This window comes from Botryllus schlosseri, chromosome 10, assembly GCF_051294905.1.
Source record: "Botryllus schlosseri isolate E-star chromosome 10, Bs_hap1, whole genome shotgun sequence".
NCBI lineage: Eukaryota > Metazoa > Chordata > Ascidiacea > Stolidobranchia > Styelidae > Botryllus > Botryllus schlosseri.
Genome location: NC_137245.1, coordinates 11,599,431 through 11,614,349, shown reverse-complemented (window position 1 = coordinate 11,614,349; position 14,919 = coordinate 11,599,431). Strand labels below are relative to the sequence as shown.

The 14,919-nt window shown below is 39.3% G+C and overlaps 1 protein-coding gene across 3 annotated transcripts; it reads right to left on the bottom strand.

The window, feature by feature from the left end:
- Positions 1 to 473: 473 nt before the first annotated feature.
- On the bottom strand, positions 474 to 13,795 carry LOC145448497 (membrane progestin receptor alpha-B-like). Of its 3 annotated transcripts, none has more exons than XM_080326891.1 (11): positions 13,647 to 13,795; positions 13,344 to 13,583; positions 12,501 to 12,706; positions 12,330 to 12,435; positions 11,175 to 11,272; positions 10,485 to 10,601; positions 7,194 to 7,364; positions 5,684 to 5,817; positions 4,344 to 4,453; positions 2,604 to 2,733; positions 474 to 651 (listed from the first exon to the last, which is right to left on the bottom strand). In XM_080326891.1, the coding sequence occupies exons 2-11, from the start codon at positions 13,497 to 13,499 to the stop codon at positions 581 to 583; spliced, it is 1,299 nt and encodes a 432-aa protein (XP_080183017.1). In that variant the 5' UTR covers positions 13,500 to 13,583; positions 13,647 to 13,795; the 3' UTR covers positions 474 to 580. The 3 variants fall into 3 exon arrangements, with proteins under 3 accessions (XP_080183017.1, XP_080183018.1, XP_080183019.1); XM_080326892.1 differs by having other exon boundaries at positions 13,344 to 13,580; XM_080326893.1 differs by lacking the exon at positions 13,647 to 13,795 and adding an exon at positions 13,055 to 13,258 and having other exon boundaries at positions 13,344 to 13,477.
- Between the last annotated feature and the right edge of the window lie 1,124 nt (positions 13,796 to 14,919).

Below are 14,919 nucleotides of genomic sequence, written 5' to 3'. Positions count from 1 at the left end.
ATATCTCTTGATAGATGCACAAGGAAAATTTCATCAGGCAAAAGTAAATAAAACGTGGATACCAGCATAAACGTTTTGACGGATGTATTAGCTCAGTAGCAAAGCGAAAGTACCAGTAAATCTGAAGAAAAATGTACTGAATAAAGAAATCTTATCATCAGATAAACAAAAAATTTGATGGAACTTGTAATTAATCTCTACCGAGTCATTAAAAATAACACTAGAGGTTCAAAACACACTTCATCATAAAACTACAGAATACAAACAGAGAATTAACATAAAATGCAGATACAATTGGCGACCAAGGTGTGGAGTCAGTGAATTGGGACATGCTTACCATATTTCTGCGAATTTGCCACCAGCAGATATTATTGGAATCACAGAACATTTTTAACAATACCGCAACTCGCTCCATGGTGTAACGACAAAAGCCAAGGCAGAATAGTTATCAGAGTAAGGTATGATAGGTGAATTGGCCTAACAACATTGGGAGACGCTACGCAAAAAATCACACTCAACGGTTGACGAAAATATTAAGTTGATGGACACGTATTCCTGAGCAAAAGTGTATGGAGGTATGTTAGTCTTGCTTGCATGGTTCTTTGGCAATCCTTATCGTCTTTGGAATCCCGCAAGGGCACGTACGTTTTCCTGTCAACGATATCAAACAATATCAATATTTTTTCTTTGTTACTTATTTTCCTATGGTGGGCACAGCGGATCATTGAATTGGATTCTAATTTGGCTGAATGTTCCCGTCAATGCCCTGCCTGCCGGGCCCGAGCTTTGGACCTGAGATTGAATGGATTTTGCCCATCACTTGCAGGGCATTAGGGTGACGGCGGCTTATGTGCTTTGTAACCAGGCTTCCAGATTGCAGACCAGTACCACTGAGATACAGTGGTGTAAAACATTTTTAACAAAGCTATTTTTACAAATGGATGGTGGTCGATAATTAAATGGGTTAGTAATCCTACTCGAGCAGAGATATCAACACCATCTTATTCATTTCCTGTACATAACATAAACGACAAGCCAGAGGTGTCCTTCCATGAGGCCAAAATGATCAATAAGCGACTAATTCTTTTCCCGAACACTTTGTTTCCAGACCGATTCAAATCCCATTTTAACCGTTTTAAACCCATCGCGTCTATGACATCATAACCCTCGCAATGGTCCGGAGTGTGTTCATGAGAGGTGATCAGCAACGAAGTAAAACTACTTTTCCCAAGTACTAAAGGGTTATTTGATTAATTCAGACACAGAGTCGGAATTCTTATCATCACATTATGACACAAGATTCAGAATTCGTTTGTTTTAACACAAGATGGTTGCTTATGGTGAAACAACGTCGATCCATCCATTACCAATTGACAATGAACTCATATACGGACATGCCTTCGACTTCGATACGATCGCATTCGTCTTGTAACAGAATGGTACACAAATTTTCTGCCTAGCTAAAAACTTTTCACTGTTGAATTCCTACTGTGTTGTTGAGTCCTTTTATCAGGTAAAATTAGTACTTGAAGCCCTTGAAGATTTACGGTACTATTTTAAATTTATATGCGTGTTTTGCATAGTAATATAGTAAATAGTACCGTGTATAGTAATTCTCGAATCGTTTGGTATCGTAATTAGGGCTGGGCACAATGATTTGAGTACTCGAATCTGAATCGAGTATTAATTTTAATGATTCGAGTCGAGTAGTAAAAGACGAATTTTTCGAGTACTGAAATTATGCGCTTCTCGCCACTAAAAGTCATTTATCATCAAAAATCATAGCGTCTATACTATTTTCCACTGTGGAAGCCATGAAACCTTAATTATACGTATTGCAGCATAGAAAACAGGGCACGAAGTACAAGTACAAAGCTACGAACGTTACTGGGAATACCACATTTCCGAAGTCATGATCATCCCACAACATTGTCACAAAGTGCAATGGAATCGGGATGGTCGAAAAATACTAAGTATGGTTAATGTGATGGATAGCACGCATTATATTCTTTGTGGTGGCATAAAGAGGTACAAATTTGAACTTTGACATATTACATTCTGTTATGACGTCATAATGAGCGATACTCGAATACTCGACTCGACTCGAAGCAAAATACATGATTCAGAATCGAATCACTCAGGTACTCGAAAATGCCAGCCCTAATCGTAATACAGCACTGTGCCATACAACTAACATGAAGGTATAAATCTTGTATACCTCAGTGCCAATTACTGCTGCATAGCACAGCTGCAATTCATTAAATATGCAAACAGCAGCATTTTTAACGCGCTCTCCGCCTTTTACGCATGACTAATGACCATGCAACAAACAATTGATTTTCCGTTAATTTGGCCAAAGTGATTGGAACCAAAATGTCCGAATAAAGCGGAGTCAGCTGTACTTTCCTTTTTCACTTATTTGAACATCGTGACTGCACAGTGCACACTTGCTCTCAGATAGAAATTTACAACTTCACTTCAACTTCCCTACCACCGACGGCACTTTGACCACTGACTACCTCTGGCATTTATACTCATGAAAGTTGGCAATCACAACGGCCTGCCACGTGGCGACAATTCAATACAAAACACAGGGCACTAACCTTGAAGAAACACGTCTTCTTCCTTGTAATCGCGCTTGATGGCGCAATGCGTCAAGTGCCCGGAAATAATGCCGCACATCATCACAAGAAAATAGTAGAACAACGCCGCCGTGATGGTCGGAAATCCCTCCTGATTTAGGTAAATAATGAACAGATTTAGAATCACAATTCAAAAGACAGCAGAAATGGGATATGGGAGCATTCGCGTCCACCACTAACCGGCATCTAACAAGTACGCCAGAGAAAGCACGAACCCGAACCTAGAAGAGGTAAGTAACTTTCGTAGTGCCTACTCCAAGTAGGTTATTGCCATACTTACGTGGTAATGATTTTATACTACTACTTTTACTAAACATTTTTTAGATTATTAGGCAAAACCAGGTGGCGAATACTTACTCCCTTATTTACTTGAAAATCTCTATGTCTACTTTGTATCTGAGAACAAATTTAAGACTACTTCTACTTGAGAATCAACGACGAATACTTCGACCACCTCTGCCGGAACTTGAAAATCATGCGAACGGGCTTCATTTAATTAAAAATTGGTTTCTTCCGAAACTGAACGAATGATGGACAGATTGGGGTGCAATGCTTGGCGATAGCCAGTGTATAGCAGCCAAAATTTCGATGGGGCATTGTCAGATATACTGTCCAGGGTTGTAATGACTCGAGTCGCGATTTTTTAATGACTCGACTTGACTCGAGTCATTTTTTCAAATGCATAAAATGACTCAACTCGAATCAATTTCTGTGTTGACTTGTACTGGGACGGCCAAGAGAGACATTTCATTGTAACTTCGAAGAATAGTATATTTACCACATTATTGGTATTTCGTCTATCAGTCTTGATGCTTGGAAAATAGGCCCAGAAACTGTTTAAAATGAGGAAATTAGTATATTATGAATGCGGGCCATTCTATATCACTCGAGCAGAGTTGAAAAAAGTAAGTTGAACCAGATTGAACTCAAAACTGAACAGTGAACACACTGATTTGGACTCGGACTCGAGTCACAACACTATGACTCGAGTCAAAAATATAAAAGTGAGATTGACTTGTGACTTGGCTACAACCCTGATACTGTCCTACCGATGAAGTTTTCTTCCCTGCTCAACAAAATAACGGCTGCCCGACAGAGTACAAATAGTACTTCTTCTAGGAGAACTACAGTAGGCTTCGCCAACTTGTACTACGCGTCCAAGTTGTTGTGTTTTAGGACTACTTATACTTGAACTTTTGTGGGCAAAGCTACATGCTTTTTGCAATGTTGATTTTGAAAAGTGGAAACAGGTTTTGAAACACTTTTACGCGTGAAATTGTCACGAGAACCGTGTAAAATTGCCCCCGTGTCACGATGAACGAATATATTTTTGAAGATTCTACCTATTTGTGGAGTCGTTAGTCGTTTGCGTTTGTCACGAAGATGCATCTTGCACTTTCAAAAGTGCCCACCACCGATCAACTGCTAAAAGGATGCAATTCCCACACAATTTTTAAATCTACATACTGAGTCCTTGTTAAACCTTCCATTCCCTACTTCTACTTGAAGTAGTTAACGACTTTTGAACTTTCTGTATCATCCATACTGTCATGACGTCATCATGAGTGATACTAGAATACTCAAAAGCCTAGTACTCGATTGAGAATCGTATCTCAGCTCAGCCCTTATCTCGAGCCGGCCGTGCACTCCCAGAATTAACTTTAAAGCTTGCCCAGGCGCAAACAAAGCATCGTGACATACTTGCGCGCTGATTGTCCGCCAAGGTCCCGTTAATACGTCCGTACGAATGGCGTGAACATCGAAATACATAGCTGAAGCCGTGAAGACATGGAACCACATGTGGGAGTGTCCTGTCAAAATATTGACTCCGCTGCCGTTACAATAGTAATAGACACACGAAGAATAACTATAGCCTACTGCTTCAAAGCCGGCACCGTAATAACTACGAAAGGAACAATTCAAGGTTAGATATTTAGTTTGAATAACAAATGAAATGAGGTTGAAAGGGTTACAACTACCGTGTTGACATAAATACCCCATTCACACAATTGGTTTCCTAAGCACCATTATTTCAGTGGTATCTTAGATACCACTTTCTCCTATGGTAGGGTCACAAAGCCAAATAGCATGCATCAAAGAGATCAAGTCTGATATACATTCAAACGGGGTCGGTGGCAATGTTCCCTCTAATTTTTTATGTGTCTGCGCACACTCACCCACTCACTGCGCAGACCCTTGGACAAAAGGATTTTTTGTGCGCAACTTGGATTTTCTGTGCGCAGAGACAGTGTCAGCACCGCGCATCTTAGAGGGAACATTGGTCGGTGGTTTCATTATACATTTTTGCTCTGACCAATATCATAAGTATCCTTGCTTGTCATAAAAACATACCGATTTTCACAGCAATCGTACATACACACGCCACTTGGCATATCAAAATACGTCACTAAAGATGAGTAACCTTACACATTGCGATGAAAGGATGAAGTAACAATGGCATGCTTGTATAAAGGAATTTGAAAACTGCATACCATCATAATTTAAATTCGTGAACGAAGTGTAGCACAGTATTTGCATTGAAGGTGGAACATCATAAAAATAGAAATAGTCATACATTTTCCTGGTATTCAGGTGCTTGCAATATGCGCGTCAGTTGGTTTTTGATTTTAGGCAATAACATTTCAGGAATTTCTCATAATAGAGATATGTAGTAAACGGATGGATACACATCACTTACATAATCCATAAGTCCGCATCGAAACTGCAAAAATTGTGTTAAATTTCCACCGCCTCGTCACCTAACCCTCCTATCTGTTCGTTACATCGCATTGCGTCATATGTATGGCACTGTAGACCTACATTGTGCGTCTTGAGAGGATACAAATATTAGAACTATCAATTATATCAAGTAGTCATTTTACATTAGTCATTGCTCATTTGATCATTTTGTCTCAAAAACACAAGCTGTACTTGAGACCAGAGTATGCGAGAAATATTGACTGGACAAGCCGGAAGTATTGGTACTAAATATCCACTCTTCAAGGTTTGCTGGAGAATGAAGATATATTCTGATGCCGTACCGAACATATCAAAGACTCCAGGGTAGCAACGCTGCGGGAAGTCAGATCCGTACGTTATAGGAGCGATCATCATGGAAATGATCGCTAGCAAGTGGTATTGAAGAGCAGTTTCTGATGCTGAAGTTTCGTACATCCTGTAAAAATATTTAATCAAAATGTAATGCGATCTTAACCTCCTTTCATTAACATTCTACCATTCACGAGTGCGAGGATAGCCTAGTTATAGTCAGAGGTGGTTAAATGGAGTCAGCATGGCTACTCAAGCAGAAGTATGGTTAATGCCATAAATTTCTATTCAATTACAAGTAGAAGTAGCTATTTCCAAGTCATGTCAAAACTACTTCCAAATGGTAGAAAATGAATGGTTTGGAAAGTACTCAAGTACCTTTGGCCAGAAGTTTGGCATAAGTTCATCAGTAAATCAGAGGAGCTCAGGCTTTCAGACAACAAGACTGGGATCTAACCGCTTCATTAACTTTGAATTAGTGTGCTCGCTTTAGTTCATTCACCACATTTGAGAACAGGCATCCTCGGCCGTGCTAAATAATTGATAACCAAACGTAAACTGTCAACACTGTCGTTATAATTGTCAACGTTATTGGCAATTAGCCACGACACTGCCGTTAACAAGGCTGACAAACATTTGGATGAATCTATAGCAACTGCACCACAGTGATTCTATAAGTCAGCAGGTATTTTTAGGAACGGATAGCTTGCATACATTTGTTCGACACACTAATTACAGCAATGGTTGATGTTATCGAAAACAATAAAAATGTGAAATTTAAACAGTACTGTATATAATTTCAAGAGTGAAATCATATCGACAGGATGACAATACCTGCATCACAATAACGGAAAATAGTTTCAAAATTGCACTTATCTGAAACTAAAGTAGGCAAAAACCTACTCGAATACTTCAAAACTGTACTTCCTTACTGACCAACTCTAGTGAAATACTAGTCGAATTGACCCTTTCCTATCCTATAAATGTAATCAGGTCGACCCAGGTTTGAGAAGATGGTATCACGCAAGTGACACAACACAATTACATATTCCTAATGGATTAGGTAGCAAAATTTGCATCGTAAGCAATGTTTTGGATACCATAGTTCAGTTCTAGTCCTATATAACATATTCTAGCCCAGTGGTTCTCAACCTTTTTGACCCGCGTGGACCGGTAAAACTTCAACACAAATCTTCCGCACCAGTGAACCTTCAAAAACTAAAATTCACGAGACCTCGTACCATTTTGATGTACTCCAAAAGTAGAGCATAAACTCCTTATTGTGACACCATGCAAAAATACGTTCCTCTCTAAATCAATTTAAAATATTATTACCGTATCTATTCTCTAATTAATGGACAAGCGCCCAACGTCTTGCATTTCGGAACTGAGCTTTAAAATTCTAATACATCTGGCGGACTGGCAGGAATCTTGTCACGGAACGGTACCAGTCCGCAGACAGGCGGTCGAGAACCACCGTTCTAGCCTGTGCAGTTGACTTGCCTTATCATTAACGGCAAAGCTCCAAACGCATAACCGAGCCCATTGATCGCCAGCTTCAATTGCCTTCCCACTTGCAAAGAAATCCACGTCTGCTTCGTTTGCGTAACACACAAACTTGTAAAGCCCACAACGCTGATGGCCGTGATGATGTGCAAATAATAAGGAGACAGCCTGTCACAAAATGGAGGCCACGTTCAGATTGCACAATGTTGGGCAGACTAATTAAACACATTAGTTTACATAGCTGTCCTGTTCACTTTTCAGCGGCTGTTGCGTGCAGTACTGTTACATGATACATGAACAGACTTTGCTTGTACTATGTAGTGATAAAGGTTAGAATATGAAAACGGTTCTGGGTGCGCATATTCTACATACTTTCTTCCATGTCTTATGTTGCATAGAGCCAAAAAATAATGGTTAAAAGCTTTCATGGTTGGTAAGAAACATGGTATGCAAGGTCAGTAGCCTATAACGACATTGAAGAACAGCTGTCAAATCCGCTACATTGCATCCAGGATATAAAGTGGTAAAATCTCAATAGAAGTTGTGACATGCTCTTTGGCACAGCACAGACGACGACGGGACTCAGATTTATACTTGCAAAAACAGATTCAAAGATTTCGGAAAAGTTTTTATCGGATTTCATTGCACCATCTACCAAAACCAGATTTAAGAATTTGAATCCGACATATCCAATGATTAATATTAGTTTGAAAGAACATTTTGAGTTGATATAAGAATCGTGTCACATTAGTCAGACTACTTCTAGAACAGTGGTTCTCAACTGCCGGTCCGCGGACCGGTGCCGGTCCGCGACGACTTTCGTGCCGGTCCGCCATGTAAGTTTCAAGATGCAATGTTTTGAAGGCTTGTCTAGTTGATAAAATAAAAATATAGCATCAAATTTTAAACTGAATCGAGACTTCCTGAGGTAACATTAGGTCTGGAAACATGTTCGATTTGACTTGAAGTTCAAGCCGTGCCGTTTGACGAAATGCGAGCGACAAGTACAAGCTTACTCACTAAGCCGCGCAGTTTGGGCGATCATTCGTTATCGAATAATTCATTTTGTGCCGGACCGTAACTATGCTACATCTCAATCCCCGCAATTGGAGCGGGTCTGAGCTTCAAGAGGGCCTAAAATTATTTCGTGAATGAACATAAATTATTGAGTATTAACTTTATCCAACTTTTTTCAAATTTTTCCGCAGCCTGCGCGATTTATTGCCACCAACTGTCTTGATTATTGGGTGCCATTCCGTCAAAAACACACGTGATTTATAGACACAGGCCTTTCAGCGTCAGTCAACGCACCAACACATAATAAACTTCAGGCTAACATGCGACTCCGAAAAGTGTGTCAAAACATTCGCCAGCGAGAAAACCTTGGTCGAAAACGACTGTCCTTTGTTGACCGAAAATCTCAATATATATATGTCAAATTGTCTATTGTCCATTGCCCAAATTTATAGCTACAAATATGAAATTACCAATATTATTGACCGATTCAGTCACAAATTATAAAAAAAATGTTTGCGCTTGGTGAGAATAGGTTACATAACCTCTCTGCGGCTACACTGAATAAAATGAATGTGCTCACAATTGCTGGTGAAAACATCCATTCAACTATCGGGGCGAAACCCCCAGAAGTTTGGTTAATCACCCTGTGGATGGCTCATGACCAATGCTTCTTTAGGGGGGGGAGGGGCTGAGGAAGACCTTTTTTTGGGCCTGATTTTGTGGATGGCAAGGTATAGCTGTTGTCGGGTGCTCACCCTGCTCAGGTGCGCCGTATTGTATTCGTAGTAGCCAGAGCAGCTAGCCTACGTCTGGTGTGGTAGTGGGCAATGAGCAAGGTAGCACAAGATGCTTGGTTCGACTCCGAAACACTTCTTCTCTCGATATTGTCGAAGAGAATAATATTACTCGAGTTAGCGTGGTCGATTAAATCCGCGGCCTTCGGCGCTAATGACTGTAAACGACTCTTGGCGCAGTCACGTTTATCTGGGCCAGGCAAATTAACCTCGACTCGGCAGACTCGATCACTATCGTAAAATCACATGGATTCCATCATGAACATAATTAATCACGGTCAAAACCCTCAAATTATCAGTTTCCAGCTCCATATACATGCAATTAAACGTTTGTATACTTTGCATTGGATTGATTTCAATTTTTGAAAGTCCACCGGTCCGCCAAATATTTTTTGAAGTTTTTCCGGTCCGCGAGGTGAAAAAGGTTGAGAACCACTGTTCTAGAAGACTTATATCCGATCAAGGCTTAGCGAAAATATGCACAGTACACACCCCCGCTCCACGGAAAGGGGTGGGATGGAGGCGTGCAAAACAAAACGCCAAGAATCAATCATGCTCGGAGCTAGTGCATTAAAAATACCAGGGGAACCGCATGACATCATCGAATAATAGTTTCGACATCGTCAAATTAGCCCACTTGCGGTTAATATACCAAGAAAGGATCACGAGCAAACACAACCAAGAAATCCTTGCAATGAAATTGCTTATATCTCAGCCAATGCTAGATGTACTTAGCATTATTTTTTGATTCAACAAGTAGGGATACTTTAAGTCGTGAATTAACTACCAAAATGAGTTAACTTGTGGTTTCATACCACTCCAGGTGCTGATATATAAGGCTACAGGAGCAAGCTATAAGCTGTAGTATTGACAAAGCGAACAAATTCATTCACCATGAGTAAGCCATCAGAGTAGGTCTGTTTTGGTTTCAAATGACAACCTTTGGCTACATTCATTCACCATGAGTAAGCCATCAGTGTCGGTCTGTTTTGGTTTCAAATGACAACCTTTGGCTACATTTTTCAGGTAATACGAGAAGCGGAGCCACAATATTCAATATGAGAGTTTCTAGTACGGGAGTTTCTAGGGTAGTGGTGGTGCAATATACAACACACTACGTTATGTTATTGTATCGAGACGTCACAAACTCTATAAACAGCCTGACGAAAGGAGACAGTACAATGGCATGTCGGCGTCTGGGTCGCTGACAATCCTATGCTATCACTAAGGTCATTGTCAAGAAATACAAAATTAAGCTTGCTGCGATGTCACTGGCATCAGTCTCTTTACAATCACAAAAAAAGGAGCATAGGCCTACTTAAACTTGTGAAGTCTTATATTTGGCTATAACATCGGAGGAAAGGCCCTACTAGAATGTGCAGTACTTGACTGGACTCGAAGCATAACACTCTAATTGGAATCGAATCATCGAGCCCTAGCTATCACAAACAGTCGGACCCTCCTAAATATGAATTACCATTTGTAATACTCCAATTTCGCTCCGCTGTAAAAATTGGATGCCATCGTCGAAAATGCGTAAAGTGTAATACCGAAATAATCGGCGACAAACCAGCAACTGTGGTGTAGAGTGGACCTGAAAAGAAGTGCGGTACTTCAAATTTTAGATATTTGTGACAGGCAATCTTTGTGAATCTTACAATTTCAACACCTCGTCGCATCAGGGCGTAAGCTTACGACAAACCTTATTCATTAAACCTGGCTGCAGAGATGGCCACTAGTCATTAGGGCTGTGCAAAAACGACTTTTGTCAAATTGTACTGGCTACTTGATAAATTGTTGGGTTACCTAAAAAAACGCTGCACGCCAATTCCGACCTATAAAGGCATTGCTATAAGAGAAAAAAGTTTTGGATTCATTTATTAAACTCGATTTTAACTCGGTAACTAATTTTAATACCCTACATTGCAACAAACAAGAAAATGAATCATTATTATTTTAGGCATGAAACATAATCCAAATCTCTAACATGATCCACGACCTCTTGTGACATTGAGAGCAAATCAAACCGGGCATGGCAATAGGCTTGGCCGGTTCCTCAAACAACCATTCAGATCCTCCGCTTATCAAAGACAAATCCTGTATAGTTCCTGGACAAACACCGTTGTACAAATACAATACGTAAAACACACACCAAGTCCCAGCATACCTCGCGTGAAACAAGTGCGCCATTGAGCTGAATCCACAAACGGCGATTGCTGAGAGTGTGATTAAAAAAAGTGGCCATGCTTGTATTATGTCCATCTCCTGACAAAAATAAATGCATATCAATGTAAAACCGTAACAAGTGTCATCTAATTGATAATAAATATTATGGAATACGACATTTAGGTCGGGTGTGACAGAAACGGAATTATATCTGTCGAATTGACACTATTTTACTGTGTCTATTATTTTCAAATACAGCTAAACTAGTCACAACGGTATTCAATCTGAGCAGGCTGTATACACATTGTCGTGCAACAATTTCCGTAATACTGATGTTGATGCAATCAATAAATGTCATTATTTTGGCGAATGCAAAGTTATAGAAACCACAACCAGCAAGATTAATTTAGAACAAAGTGCGTCTATGTACTCGAATTATTGATAAAGAAATGCATCACAACACGCCTGTAAATCATGTGACTATCATATGCAATGACTACACCAATCACACACAACAATGACTCAATTGAGATACAGCATGACTTTTGTGATAAAGATATAGAATTTGAATTAGTCTCACCCATTAAGGCAATTAAGCATAACACATGTATGCGGATCGATTGAAATCAAAGTTCAAGGCTTTCTGTTAACGCCTGGTATGCCTACTGGTAAAGGTTAGGTAAATGACACTATAATAAATAATTAACAAATCAAATCTAAGTTGAGATGAAATAACCATATTGATTGAGACAACAATGAGGAAGGTATTATGTAACATAAGATGTATTTGGTCAGTACCCGTTTCCGTGGCAGCCGAATGGTAGTCAAAATAAAACTGAAGTCCACCTAGTTCTGGTGAGCTAGGCCGGTAAAAAAAATGATTCCGGTAACATCTAAGTTACAATGTCATACTAGTACTGAGGTACATGTTTTACTGCAGGCAAAACTTGATTACTACCGCCTAATATCACCAAATAATGCCAAACGGCAATTTTAAACAATTTACAGCTTATTCAATGATTTGAAAGACTTTCGCATGGATGTTGTTGGGCACGTATATATCGCATATCTATGCAAGACATTTTCCGAGTACCTCAAATCTAAATTTTGCATTGAATGAAACTGATGAAGAAATTCATAAATCTTTAGTACTTACATATGAAAAAGTATAAAGCAAATAGATAAAATATAGTCCAGGCAAAAGATGTGTCCAGACATTTGATAATTCGTAACACGGTATGAACAACCCTCGCAAATAATACCTGGGAAATAAACGACAAAATTTACTAATCTTTTTTTAGAATAATCACGCATTTGTATTCCTTACCTCCAAGGCATGAAAGGCAACAAATAACCATATTCAATATAAGGTTCTCGTAATTTTTCAGGGACATCAGAGCAGTGAACAAAAGATGTATGCCTCCAAGACGATATAGTCGAGTGACACTTGTGGACGCATTCAGCTGGGCGATTCGTCGATTTACGGTATTCGGCAGTGCCTTCAGACTCACTGGTATATTTCTCCGGCTTGATCTGTAAAATTTCGAATAATTTTTAAGCACAAATTTGTCCCCAGAGAAATTTTATACAAATACAATCACCGATAACAAGGGAAATCCCTGTGAAATCCATTATCAACTATATCATACTAAAATAAGATGAATGGTTTTCTATTGTTAAACTACATGATGCAATCTTGCAATGATAACGCAAGTAGACTGCAAAAAGTAGAGTTTCAATCGCAAACACAAAGTAAGTAATAGTAGTCACTTAAAACTGAATATGTAAGCGAGTATAGAAATTACAAAATAAAATATGTTATTATCAAATTATAAATATAATTTTAAACCAGAGAACAATACAAATGACGTATTCACTTACAAAACTTTGTTTTCTGCAATATTCTCCTAGGTTGGTTCGATGACAGCAGTTTCTATAGAGGAAGTTCATTGCACTACACAAGACACGAGAAATTATGCAATATTGAGTTAGCAGATCGAAGGAACTCAACTTACAAAATGAAAATTTGAAAAAACTCTACCTTTACCAATTCATGAAATCATTGACGTGATATCGCGTTGTGATCTATGAAGTCTAGTGATCTAGGCCTATACTGTTGAAATTCCCCTGGTGTCATAATCACAAGACATGGCCATGATCGACCTCTTACCTTCCCAAGATCTTCGGCCGTTAAACTGGCAGATGATTCCCATGATTTCAAACTTTCGTTGAGCCGACAGCCTGCGAGATTTACCACGCCACGCAGGTAATCTAATAGCCTAATAGAGCTTCGTTGCACGCCGCTGCCATGAGTACACGGATCCATAACTTGAGTACATTCGATTTTGTCACGTTAGTTCGAGCATTCAAATTCGCCCGGAGCTGGCATAAAACTGATTTCGCATTCCTCCTTGCAAAATTATATGCTCATATAAAAATATAATACGTCAGGCAGATTTTAAAATTAGCTTACCCGTAGGGTTGAGCTTTCCCACGTCTTCTGGCGATGTCGTGATTCGCTAATGACCCGAAACACAATAGCGCGTTGTCTATATTCACTTGCAGCATTCCTGCCACACCCATTCACGCCCACTCGCCGCGGAAACGTTTACTGGCCTTGCCTGTGCCTTGTTGCTATCGAAGCGATGAATATTTTGTTCTTCGCGCTTCGTTGAAAAGGGACTTTCATTCCACTTGAGCAGTTCACTTCGGTGAATGAATTGTATTTGGGCGAAGGTAATCGATAATCAGGGGTTCGATTATTTTCACCCACAAAACTTACCCATAACACGTTTATTAGTAGTTTTACCGTTACAAATTTTTACAAGATTGGGATGTGTAGCGTTGTCAATGAGCCAGTGTAGTGTTGTCAATCAAACTGTGCTGTTCCTTTCCATCGACTCAAAATTCCTATTCAGGTTTCAGAGAGGCCCTATGGCCTATATTAATATGCATTTGATTATAATTACAACAAGGCTGCATTTAGACGTCGCAGTGGAATCAAAGTATCTTATGTCCATTTTACACATTTTGGGAAAATTAACTTTGAGTGAAGTTTTCATCTTCTTTCAACCATATATTGGCCACGATTAACTTTGATACACTGATACAGACATAACCACGGCTAACCAGACTTGAGCGTCAACACTCAACATAGATGTGCAGAAGCTGAAAGGATTGTTGAAAGAGGATTTGAAAATTTTCTGACATCATATATACGTCACCTGATATATTAAAAGAGAAGAGTTGATCACGATGATTGTGTGAGCAACTACTTTTATGTAGTATCAATATAGCGACTGTATACCTTCATAATATATCATTGGAACTGACCGAAAACTATCATTGTACTGGTTGCTAAAATTCTACTATTTGAAACTTTTTCCCGGGTCAGGGTGTTGAATCCACATCAATGTTGAGAATCGGTATAGTTGCGAACAATATTGCATCGGCAAAACAATGCACTAGAATTACATTGAGGATAATCACTCCATAGCTGGTATTGTCAGAGTTGGATCAATTATAATTTGTAATTGAGCTGAATGTATTAATTACATTTTTTCCTGTAATTGTAATTGTATTTTGATCAAAATTTTGCTCAATTACAATCTCAATTACATTTTCATGGAAACCTGACAATCACAACATAAAATAATCATTTAATCAATCATTTATTCGTCGCACCAGTGAAAATCCGGTACGACCAGGATGACGACGAGGGGTCTTAGGGCCTTAGTAAACAGTCA

Bases quoted from the DNA above. Each gene is read 5' to 3' on its own strand.
- LOC145448497 (XM_080326891.1), bottom strand. From the start codon at position 13,499: ATGGATCCGTGTACTCATGGCAGCGGCGTGCAACGAAGCTCTATTAGG. The intron at 12,436-12,500 runs GTAAGGAATACA...TTTATTTCCCAG, and splicing joins TTGCCTTTCATGCCTTGGAG to GTATTATTTGCGAGGGTTGT. The intron at 7,365-10,484 runs GTAATTCATATT...ATTTTGTGACAG, and splicing joins AAATTGGAGTATTACAAATG to GCTGTCTCCTTATTATTTGC.